Source organism: Cygnus olor, chromosome 8, assembly GCF_009769625.2.
Source record: "Cygnus olor isolate bCygOlo1 chromosome 8, bCygOlo1.pri.v2, whole genome shotgun sequence".
Classification (NCBI taxonomy): domain Eukaryota; kingdom Metazoa; phylum Chordata; class Aves; order Anseriformes; family Anatidae; genus Cygnus; species Cygnus olor.
In genome coordinates, this window is record NC_049176.1 from 23,774,753 (window position 1) to 23,786,569 (window position 11,817).

The 11,817-nt window shown below is 53.9% G+C and overlaps 1 protein-coding gene across 1 annotated transcript; it reads left to right on the forward strand.

Annotated features, from left to right (window-relative positions):
• The first annotated feature begins 1,478 nt into the window (after positions 1 to 1,478).
• Positions 1,479 to 11,575, forward strand: LOC121074312 (cytochrome P450 4B1). The gene is made up of 12 exons (XM_040566234.1): positions 1,479 to 1,819; positions 5,558 to 5,702; positions 6,405 to 6,449; positions 6,667 to 6,794; positions 7,654 to 7,778; positions 8,090 to 8,241; positions 8,956 to 9,062; positions 9,496 to 9,686; positions 9,973 to 10,106; positions 10,199 to 10,263; positions 10,818 to 10,900; positions 11,078 to 11,575. The coding sequence occupies exons 1-12, from the start codon at positions 1,640 to 1,642 to the stop codon at positions 11,244 to 11,246; spliced, it is 1,524 nt and encodes a 507-aa protein (XP_040422168.1). The 5' UTR covers positions 1,479 to 1,639; the 3' UTR covers positions 11,247 to 11,575.
• Positions 11,576 to 11,817: the final 242 nt, after the last annotated feature.

Sequence of the window (11,817 nt, forward strand, 5' to 3'; positions counted from 1 at the left end):
CACCCGCCAGCAAGACGCGCTCCCATTGGGCGGCGCGGGGCCGCCCCGCCCGCCGCTCAGAGGGGAGCCCGCTGAGGGAGGGCCGCGGGTTCGAGACCCGCCGCTGACAGGGCGGCGCTGCTGAGGGAGGCCGCCTCTTCTTTCCCCTACGAGTGGGGGCTCCCGTACATGTGGGGGTCTCCCTATAAGTGGGGGATCCCCTACATGTGTGATCTCCTCTGCAAGTGGGGCTTGTGGTCACCCTTAAGTGTTGACCCGGTTCAACGCAAAACCTCTGCCCTCTGCAGGAGCGGGTCTGAGAAACAGTTGAGGTGAATAGAAGTGGTTTAATCGAAGGGCACGGTTGAGGAGATGATTAAAAGTGGTTTCATCGAGGAGCACAAACCAGGTGGCGTCTCCATGGCTCCTCCTGCAGCTCGCACCCGGCCTCAGCCCCAGTTTCAAAGTCACACGTGCTAAACCCGTCTGCAGCCCCAGTCTGACAGTAACACCTGCCATAGAAACATTAAGGTTGGAAAAGACCTCCAAGATCATCTGGTCCAACCATCCCTCTACCACCAATATAACCCACTAAACCATGTCCCTAAGCACCAGGTCCAACCTTTCCTTGAATACCCCCAAGGACGGTGCCTTCACCACTACCCCAGGCAACCCGTCCCAATGCCTGACTACTCTTTCTGAGAAGAAATTTCTCCAAATTTCCAACCTAAACCTCATCCCTGCACAGTAGGGAGGCAAAGAGATGTCTGAGAACCCCAGGGCAGAACGAGGAAGGACCTCATGTCCCCAGAGTGTGTGCTGGCTTCCTTGAGCCTGCCCCTACAAGCCCTCAGGAGCAGCCCCGTGGTCTTCACCATGCCCAACACTGTGCAGCTGCATGGCACAGGAGAGCCTGGGGCTCCCCAAACACCTCCTGTGCAGCCATCGGCCAGCACCCGGTGCCATGGATTTGTCCCCGTGAAGGGACACACTTTCTGTCCCCACAGCCTGGTTGCACAGTCCCCCTGCCCCTCGCTTCGGGGAACACTCAGCCACACAGCCTCGCACATCCCACAAGCTGAGGCTTTTGGGGCTGTTTTATGCCCAGTACCAGTCCCATGGCCGGACTCCCGGCTCGCTGTGGAGGCCACATCTTCAAATTTTGTCCCAGCCAGCTTTAGGCTGTACCTTCGTAGCGTGCCTCTGCTCACACAGCACTCAAGAGCATCTCCGCGGAGCGAAGCCCTGAATCCCACCTCCCCACCCCCCCCGCCTCAATTTTTGCCAGACACACCCCCTGCATTTCCCTGGCACAAACCCGACTGCGCGTGGACGTTTAGCCCCACATCCCTTTATTTTATGCCCCCACATCCCAGCGGCTCCCCGCAGCAGCGCGGGACCTGCGGGCACCCCCCAGCCCCGCTCCCCCCCAGCCCAGCCCGGGGCTCGCCGCCGGTACCGGCGGGTGGGGGGGCTCGGGGCGGGCGGCATCTCCCGGGGCTGGCAGCTCCGTTCCCAACAAGCTGTGCCGTGATTTGGCCTCCACTCGGCCTCCCGGCCCTGCCTCCCCGCCCTGCATTGGCTGCCGGCGGGGACGAGCACTCCGGTACCCTCCCGGAGCCGCGGCGAGCGGCTTGCGTGGGTTTCGGGGCGGCGGGGGATGAAGGCGACCTGGCTGGGCGTGGATGTGGCCCGGGTGCTGCACTTGGCCGCCGTTTTCTGCCTGACCTGCGTGCTGCTGAAGGCCATCCAGCTCTACCACCGGCGGAGGGAGCTGCTCCGGGCTCTGGCCGCCTTCCCCGGGCACCCCACGCACTGGCTGCTCGGGCACGTCCACGAGGTGGGGGGAAAACGCGGGTGGGCGCCGGCCCCCCGGGGGAACGGGGGGAGGCAGGGGGCTGCGGGAGGAACGGGGGGCAGCCGGGAGGTGACCCCGCGTGGGGACGGGGGGGACGCGCGTGGGGAGCGCAGGGAGAGGCGCCCGGGGAGAGCCGCACGCTGCGGTGCCTGCAAAACGCGGGGGGAAGGAGGCGGCGGCTGGCCGGGGGGGGGGGGGGGGGGGGGAAGGAGGCAGTAACGCCAGGTGTCCTCGTAAGGAAGAGTTAAACCCACGGCTGGACACGCCCGTGGGCACAAAAAGTGCCGTTATAAGCGCCTGTGGCGTGCGCGAGTGATCCCAAGATGCGTGCTTCCTGCACGGATCAGCGCGCGAGCACGGTGCAGCTTCCCGGCAGCTCCGCGAGGTGCAGCGGGGCTGCCCAATATGAAAAGGCTTTTTAATTCATGATAAGGTGGAAGAGCTTTTTAATTCTTGCCGGAAGTCTTCAGGGCCAGGCTGGACGGGGCTTTGGGCAAGTGGATCTGGTGGGTGGCATCCCTGCCCGCGGCAGGGGGCTGGAAGCAGGGGGTCTTTAAGGTCCCTTCCACCCCAACCCGTTCTGTGATTCTGTGATTGATTCTGCATTTCTACAATCACCTTGGCCTCTCCTGGCCTCTGCCGATTCCCCACCCTGACCCAATCTATGGCACATTAAATAACTGACACCCCAAAAAAATAGTTGGAAAATGTGGCGAAGTTCTGCCGGAGGCAGGACCTCCGAGAGACCACGTCCGCGCCGCGGCAGCCCCAGTTTTGCTGTGCTGGACAGGACAGTTAGGCTTTTGGCAACGTGAATGTGAAGACAGGCCAGTTCGGGGTTTTGTTGTGCTGCCAATTAGACTTTAAAACTGCAGTTAATGAAGTGTGTTCACCAGTTTCTCAGCTGTGCCAATTTATACTGAGATGGGACTTGACTCCCTTGTGCTGATCACTCTCTCCCGTCATTGCTAGGTTGTTCACAGTTCAACTTTACCTTGGACTAAAGTAACCTTTTACCTTTGACAAGCTTCTACTTTGTTGAGGAAGAATTCCTGTTAGTTTTACTGATTAAGTGCTGCTAAATTCACTAAAAACCAACAGTTCACTGAGCCAGTGAGGAAGCTGTAAATGCCCTAGGCACATGCTGAGTACAAAATCTACAGACACCTAGAGGAGGAGCTAACGGTATGTCTGGCAGCTGCATTCAGGGAGAACACCGGAATCTCCTATTCCATCGATTTAAAGTAATGAAGTGCCAGTTTTGGTTCAGTTTAGTATCTCAAATATACTTACGGTGCCTCAGGTAGTTCTCCTGGGAATGCATCGCTGTTTGTTTTGAAGCATTCTCAGGTGTTAGCCTCTGCTTATCCAAGTCACTTGGTAGAAATTAGTGTCAGGAGAGGTGGCGCAGAGCCCTTCTGTCTCGCTGAAGTGGCATGACCTGGTGAAAACCCAGAGTACCAGGGCCTGGCTGCACTTCCCCATGGTCACAATTTTTGGGAACCGCAGGGGAGCTGCCCACGGTCCAGGAGGGCTGTCAGTCCCTCGGCAGCCTTCTGTGTGCATCTCGCCTGTTTTAGCACCCGCTGGAGGAGAGCAAGCCTATTTTTGACTAAGCTGAGTTAGTGCAGCTTAGTGGTCAGATTTCAGCTCCTGTGTTTCCTGTGCTTCATTCGCTATCAGCATGTGGTCATTAAAAATGCCTTTAGGCGCCTCTTCCCAGATGCTTTTAACGTTGGATCCGTTCCAAATCTTGCATTTCGGCGTGAGATCGGGCTATTACCTTTCTTCCTTAGAACCAAGCAGGGGTTATACTTGTCTTTTAAAGCACCCAAGGGAGGAAGAAATAGAAGTGCTGTTGCGTTTTGTTTTTTTTTTTGGTTTTTTTTTTTTTTTAAAGCACACTAAACATGCATGCCTCATATCTGGTTAAGAAGCAGGAGCTGACGGTTGACGTTCCTCTGCAACCTGCAGGACTTTAACCCCCTCTGCACGGCCGGCAGAGGTGGTTCACCTTGGGGGCAATCTCTCCTTTCACAGAACTTGCTCCACTCTCTGCCAGCGCAAGGATTTGTCGCAGTGGCGTGGATCAAACTGGGTGCCGATGCCCCAGACAGTAGGCTAGGTGCAAAGACTTGCGGCGTTAGGACTTCTGCCACCCCTGGAAAGCTGAGCACAGTGAGGCTTACTGCTGTCTCGGTTACTGCCAGCATGTTTATGCTTTCTCTGATTGCACGACAGGAGGAAACCCAAGCAGCTGTGTCCAAGGGACTGTCACTTGCTTAGGTGTCTGAAGGCACCGTGCCAAGTCCCCTTGCTGATGTTGTCTAAGGTATAGGCTGGCAGATGGGCGCTGGGGAGGACTGCTGCCTTTAGGAGGAAAACTGGCCCCCTGAAACTGGAGAAATGTACGATTCTCTTTAATAAGTCCTAAGTCTTGAGCTGGGGTTTGGCTGGGCGTGAGCTGGGACTGGCCCCACGGAGCAGACGCCCGCTGTGTCTCCCCGGGACGAGGCCGGGTGGGCGGCTAACCGAGCACCAACCACCACGGCCTGAGAAATGCTCGTTGAACAAAAAGCTGAGCCAAGATAAGTCAGCACTAAAGTAATTGAGCAAACATTCCCTCGACTCAGTAAATAAGGTGACATTGTGGCTAATTTCTACACCAGATCAAATTCTTTGCACGGCAGGTGTAAGTAAACTTTCAGCTTGGTCAACGCAGCAGCTGCTGTTTCAGCCCTAGCTCACCAAAACCCTTCCCTCTGCATAGCGTCACAGCTGGACTAGGTCTGTGGGTGGACTGACAAGATTGTCAGAGCAGCTTTTGTTTAAAGAAACTTGTGCATGTTTTTGCTTCTTTGATCTTTTTCTTCCCTGCCTGCGACTCTGGACATTTCCACCAAGCCATCTAACCAGTTCATTGGTTATTGCCTGTTCAATGTACAACACAACCGGCTGTAAAAAGCAATAAAACAATGATCACTTTGAAAGAATGAACCGTCCAGTGCCACTGCTATAGGTGATAGTGTTCACGTGTTGCTCATCAGAGTCTTTTCTGGGAGCACTGGCTTTCCGTTGCAGATTAAATTAAATCCGTGGTAATCAATGAAATCTTGATTGGACATTAACGACCAGCATCCCCTCCTTTACACACTCCCTTGTTGACTTTGGACTCATTCTTTGGGTTTTACCTGGACACTGGCCTTCTCCCCGTGACTGGCTGGAGGAAGCACCATGCAGCTTTCCCGGTGAGAAGGCATTGCTGCCCCAGAGCAGGCACAGCAGCAATGTAGTTGGCTGCCGTAAAAGTGCTGCTGTATTTTCTCATTACTCCTGGGTGCTAATTGCTCAGCAATATGCAAGCAAGAATGTCCTTTCCTGCCACAAAACCCAGGTGCTGTCTGGGGTAAATCTTTGGAGCGGCCATGGAAAAAGCGCACTGAACATGCATGTGCAGATAGGCAGCGCGCACCTGCCCATAAGGGTGTTCCCCATGGCTAGGATTAATTGATAAGGAAGAATTACTTTATAAGATGTTTAAAAGTAACAAGCATGAGTGCTTCTCATGCTGGGCAAGCCTGGAGGGAGAACCACCCCTTGCTGGTGATAGTTTTGTGGTGCAGGAAAACCTTGAGCTTTTTAAGACGGTGGCTTAGGAGATTTTTTTTTTTTTCACCGAATCTGGGCATTCTTTCTCTTTTCACTTTTCCACAACTGCAGTTTCTCAAAGAGGAAGAGGCGCTGGACAAGGTAGAGGTCTGGTCACAGAAGTACCTGTATGCCCACCCTCTCTGGTTTGGGAGCTTCTCGGCATTCCTGGTTGTCACCGATCCTGACTATGCCAAGGCCCTGTTTGCCAGAGGAGGTAAGAGGCGATGCACCCAGCTGTGGGGCAGCAGTCACGGACTGCAGCTGTCCCGTGCCAGGATGACAATTCACAGCAAGGCAGGATTTCACAAATAAGTTGCTTTGCAGAAATCATCCAAAGACACGGAGATATTTGGCTCCTGCGTGCCCTGTCCTGCATGCTCCAGGCACACAGCTCTGTGTCCCACCAAGGGCTGCAAGGGACCAGGGGCCCTCAAAACCACCTGAAACATGCCAACAAATCTAACTTCCTCAAGTGCTCCTTAAAAAGTCGTCTTCTTGGTGCCTGATCACAGCAAGGAGAGGACAACTCGGAGCTTTGGTGTTGGCTCAGACCCACGGTCACCCTGCGGAGCCGTTGGTTTGGTGCATCTGGAGAGAGAGAGGTGCTAGACAGCGCTGTCCGGGAGGGTTAATCATTTATCCTACAGCGTATCCGTTTGACTTTGGACTACCAATATTCTTGTTTATTCCACTCCGAGCATCTGCTTTTGTACAGTTTTTCATAACTGGGCCCAACAGTGTTGTTTTGCCATGAAATAGCGATCAGTTCTGCAAGGCTGCCACCAGTTCTGTCTCACACCCAACCAGAAGTGGTACCCCGGGGCCAGCCTTCAGGTGCGAACTGGTAGATTGATGCTGGTGAAATGCTTACCATTTTCTTTCCTCTTTCTTTCCTTTTTCTCTCTTTTTTTTACAGATCCCAAGGATAACATCAGCTATAAACACCTTATCCCGTGGATTGGTAAGTATTCCCAGGGCTTTGCCTCCCAGGAATGATCCTGAAGTTAGTTGAGAACACATTATAAATCAGCAGCACTGCACTTGTTCCTTGATGCAGTTATGGCAAAAAGCTTTCTGAAATTATTACTTTTTAGCACGTTTAGCTGGGCTGTGTCCATAGACAGGTGAAACCGTTCTGTTTGTGCCTATGGAAACATGTGCTGCCTGTGTTTCCCCAGGGGAAGGGTTGCTGATCCTACATGGGCCAAAATGGCACCAACACCGAAAGCTCCTGACACCAGGGTTTCATTACGACGTCCTGAAGCCTTACGTAGCCCTGATGGCAGAGTCTACCGACGTGATGCTGGTAGGGATGATGTCGAAGGCACTTTTGTAAATGAAAAACCAAAGTAAATAAAGTTTCACAACAAATCCCTAAAATATAACGGTTGGGGCATAGCTACACTGTGACCTGAGGTTAAAGGCTGTGATTTGTTGTCATCCTACCCTCGGCCAGACTGCAGTCCCTGGCTTGCCCAATGCACAGCGATGCAGTGTCCTTTCATCCCTCAGTGCTGGGCACGATAGAAACCAGGGTGAGTTAGAGGTGAGGGGTTGGAGGCTTTGTGCACAGCTGCCCCTGGACAGGCAGGATCTGGTGCAGCTCTGCTCCTTCTCCTCGTCCCCCTCCACCCAGCCTCCCCAGAGCAGCTCACGGGGCTTTGCCCAGGCTCTCCCCCAGCAGCTCAATGCGGCTCCCTGCTGTCCTCCCTCCTGCCAGCCCAGGGAGCAGCCAGGGCTCGGGGGCTGCAGAGCCAGGAAAGCTTTTGCAACCCACTGTGGTGCAGTTCGTGCAGTTTTTGCACTTGCAGGCAGTGCAAAGTGCCGTGTCAGGCCACGCCACCAGGTGGCAATCTTTACCAAAGACATAAAACTATATGCAAGCCCTATTGCCCAGCCTGGTTTCACACTGAGAGCTCAAGTGCATCTGTGCTCCTCTCAATCCTCCTTTTCTCAGCTTTTGGGTCCATCAGATCCGTGGGTAGCAGCTTGAGATAAATCAGGCCAGGTGCTGTCTTCCCCTTGCTGGGATTTTGACAGCAGTTTTTCTCTTTTCCATTCCTCTGGGACATACCCAAGGCCAAGCACTCGCCTAATGGGAGGGTGCATGCAGACCTTGCAGGACTGCCCCTTGTCTTCTCATTCTTGTCTCCTTTGCGCCGTAGGATAAATGGGAAAAGCTGGTCACAGATGGGAAACCAGTGGAGCTCTTCGAGCATGTCAGCTTGATGACTCTTGATAGCATCATGAAATGTGCCTTCAGCTATCACAGCAACTGCCAGACCAACAGGTCAGTGCTGGCTGCCCCGAGCCCTGGCGGAAAGTCTGCAGCTCAAAGGGGAAGCAGGCAAATTCCTTGTTCTGATTCTCCCAGATCCACTTTGACCACTCAGACTCAAGTCACTTGGGCAAGCACTTGCAAAGTAGAAGTGCAGCAGCCTTCTAGGCTTCAAGAAGTCTTTCTGATGCCATTATCCCTTGAATACTTGGTTAGTCACTGCTCATGAACCCCAGGGAGGCTGCGGATGGCGAGGGTTTCAGGCTGGTATTATTGCCCATCCCAGTACATGCAGCGGTGTAATTCTCTTCCCCTCTTCCCAGGAAAAACACCTACATCCAGGCCGTCTACGACCTGTGCCAGATGGTGCACCAGCGGCTCCGCATCTTCCCCTACCACAACGACTTCATTTACTGGCTCAGCCCCCACGGATTCCGGTTCAGGAAGGTCTGCCAGCTCGCTCATGACCACACAGGTATGCCCCGTCTTTATCAGCTCCCAAAGCTTTTGTGCAGGGCAGGTGGTGGCTGGAAGAGCTTTCCAGGTAGCAGGCATGGCACAGGCTCTGCATCTGCCACATCTACTGGCACTGCTCCGGCCTCTGGCCCAAAAAACCCGTGCAGAGCTGAGAATTAGGTACCCCCATGAGTCCCTGGGTGAGTTACCTCCTTGCCCATGCAGTGATCCTGTGAGCATCCACTGAGAGCAGCAGCTTGCAGCAATGGCTTGTGTTCAGCATGAAGCAAGGGGTCTGACAGCTCCTGGGTTATTAAACTGGGCTAAGAGAGGGCTCCGAGGGATTCTCCTCTGGGAACACTCCTGTTACATGACCAGAGACTGGTGAGATGGAGGGATGAGCACTGCAGGCAACACTGCTGGCAGGAATGATTTTCCTCTCCAGGCCAGGCATGATTTCAGTGCAGGAGGGGTGGGTAGGACAGACCAAGGGGTCTGTGGTGGGCAAAGAATTGTGCAGAAAAGGATCTGCTGCTGTGGCTGATGGCAATGTGCATGTCATTTGTTGTCATGCTCCTGAAAAAGCAAAACAATGTGGGATGCAGAAATACATGTGTCAAATGCATCAGGAACTGGGAGGAGACATCGCCTCGGGCGAGCTTTGCATTCAGGAGGTGATTTCCAGGCTCGGCATCTCCTGCCCCTGCTGAATCTTCCACTCTTCCTTGCTCAGACAAGGTGATCCACGAGCGGAAGGAGTCCCTTAAAGATGAACGGGAATTTGAGAAGATCCAGAAGAAGAGGCATTTGGACTTCCTGGACATTCTGCTCTGTGCCAAGGTGAGTGGTGATGGCTGCACAGCTCATCTTGGCTGAGGAGGACATGCAGCAGCAGGCAGGGCCACAGAGTGCAAAATCCAGCCCCTGTGGGGGTGCCACAAACCCCCAGAGGTACTCAGGGCCACACGAGCCATTAGATCAGCTGAAAACACCATACCTGGTCCTGCCCAGCTGAGGAGGGCTGAGGTGACCCGGCACTCAGCCACTGAGATGTTGGCAGTGCCTGCTGGGGAGCTCAACCCCAAGAGGGATTTCACAGTCTTAATATAAGGGGGACAAAGGGATTTACAAATGAAGAGGGGCCCTGATTCAGTCTAAACAGAGATTTATTTGGGCATGCATATCCCAAAGCCATCATCACTCATGCATCAATAGCTGAAAGATTGCAATGTCCCCTCCTGGGGGGCCACTGAAGCTCTCTCTGGGCTGCTAGGACGAGAATGGAGCTAGCCTGTCTGATGAGGACCTGCGTGCTGAGGTGGACACGTTCATGTTCGAGGGGCACGACACGACGGCCAGCGGGATCTCCTGGCTCTTGTACTGCATGGCACTGCACCCCGAGCACCAGGCGCGCTGCAGGGAGGAGATCCAGGGCATCCTGGGCGACCGGGAGACACTTCAGTGGTAAGGCTGAACATTTCCCCATCTGGTGACATTTTCCCCATTACGGTCATTCTTACATCCCTGGAATGCAAAGGGACTGATTTTTCATGTTCCTGAACGCCCGTTGCAGTCATGGCTTTTTGTGTCTCACTGTCATGTTGTGCTTAAGCTTGTTGAAAGCTTAAAGTTGTTCAGAGGTGGTGAGGTCCCCAGCTTGCAGCAGCCCGTGGCTGGATGCTGTGCACCCCATCCATTGCAAGGGGGCAGTGGGAGGGAGCAAGCGGCTCTAATTACCCTGTCTCTGCAGGGAGGACCTGGGGAAGATGACTTACAGCACCATGTGCATCAAGGAGAGCCTTCGCCTTTACCCGCCGGTCCCCGGCGTGTCCCGGCAGCTCAACAAACCCATCACCTTCCACGACGGACGCACCCTGCCAGAAGGTTTGTGTGTCCCATGTCCGCTTGACATCACAGCAGTAAAATCATTTGGCCTTTGCCACTGAGCCCTTTTCTCCTCCTCGACTGCTTTACAGGCTGCGTCGTCGCGATTAGCATTTATGCCATTCACCGAAACCCCATGGTATGGAAAGATCCTTTGGTAAGTCTTGGAGTGCCTTTCTAATAACTTTTCCACCGTATGCTGCACCTCTTTGAACTCCCGCTCTTTGTGTTAGGACAGCAGGGCACTCTTGCTGCTGCACGTCTTTGCTCAGCACCTTTGGGATGCTGAGAAGCAGCTGCCATGTTTCAGGCTCTGGTGGTCGTCGCACGGCGTGGTCACACAGCAGCGTTAGCACCTCTTCACAGGGAGCAGCACCACCAGGAAGATGGAAGTGCTCCAGAAAGCTTCTCGCGTTAACAGACAAAAAGATGGTTTTGCTCGGCTTATAGGTGGTGAATTGAATCACACCCATGCATCACAGCTCCTTGGCTGTAATCATTGCTGTGTGTGATTGGTCTCGGCAACACCATTGCACAGCTCTGTGGAAACCATGGGGGTCTGGTGTATGAGTGTCAGTCCATCTTGAAATGCATCCTCTCTCCAATGGGGTTGTTCAGAAATTATGGGGTGTAGCATTTCCAAGGATACCAGTCAGTACGTTTGCTCCTTAAATAACTGATTTTTTCTTGCTGTCAATACTTCACATCCAGGTGTTTGACCCTTTGCGGTTTTCTCCAGAGAACACGTCTGGCAGGCACTCTCATGCCTTTCTGCCTTTTGCTGCTGGAATCAGGTAAAGTACTGGACTTTGGAAGAGAAGTGGGGAGAGGAAGAGTGCATCCCTGGGGGTGGCTCAGCCCGACGGAGCCTGTGCCAGGGGCCCCTCTCTCCGGTCCCCCCAGCTGTCCCTTGCTCACGTCCCCTGGGTGCTTGCTGTGCCCAGAGGCTGAGCTGCACCGCTTTATCCCAGGAACTGCATCGGGCAGCAGTTTGCCATGAACGAGTTGAAAGTGGCCCTGGCCCTGACCCTGCTCCGCTTCGAGCTGTCCCCTGACCCAGCCAATCCCCCCATGAAGATACCTCAGATCATCCTTCGCTCCAAGAACGGCATTCACCTGCACTTAAAGAAAATCCACTGATGGTGGGAAATGGCCTGAGAGGCAGCAGGAGGGACCGAGTGGAGAAGAAAACAATGCTTCCCTGGGACAAAAGGTGCACAGCAGGCTTTGGGGATGAGGATTCCTCATTCCTGCGCTGCTGCCAGCAGCTGAACGTGTCCCCATGGTCACCTCGGTGCCCGCACCTCCCCAGTGCCTGCAGGTCAGCTTGGGGCAGACCTCGCCTCTCTTTTCCTGCTCAATGCCTGATTACACTCAATGCACTGATTATAGTTTGGGCCCCGAACTTCTGCTCAAACTGCAAAATAGGCTGTAATTTTTGCATTAATAAACTAGTAATTCCTGTACCAGCCACTGCATTGGTTTGTATTGCTGATGCTCACCAGCTCGGTCACACCAACCGCCCCACAATCTCCTCCCATGGGCCCCACAGAATAAACCACCTCTGGTGCAAAAACTGCCAAAGTGACTGAAACAAGATTTTTCCCAGTAGTTCAGAAAACAGATGTGGTATTAGGATTCAGAATTATCTTGATAAATTGGAAAAACTGCTCAAATGATCAGGATGTGGCTCTGTAAGGACACACAAAGC

Coding starts and splice junctions, on each gene's coding strand:
- LOC121074312 (XM_040566234.1), top strand. CDS start 1,640: ATGAAGGCGACCTGGCTGGGCGTGGATGTGGCCCGGGTGCTGCACTTG. Junction 8,242..8,955: donor GCTCGCTCATGACCACACAG/GTATGCCCCGTC, acceptor TTCCTTGCTCAG/ACAAGGTGATCCACGAGCGG. Junction 9,063..9,495: donor ACATTCTGCTCTGTGCCAAG/GTGAGTGGTGAT, acceptor CTGGGCTGCTAG/GACGAGAATGGAGCTAGCCT.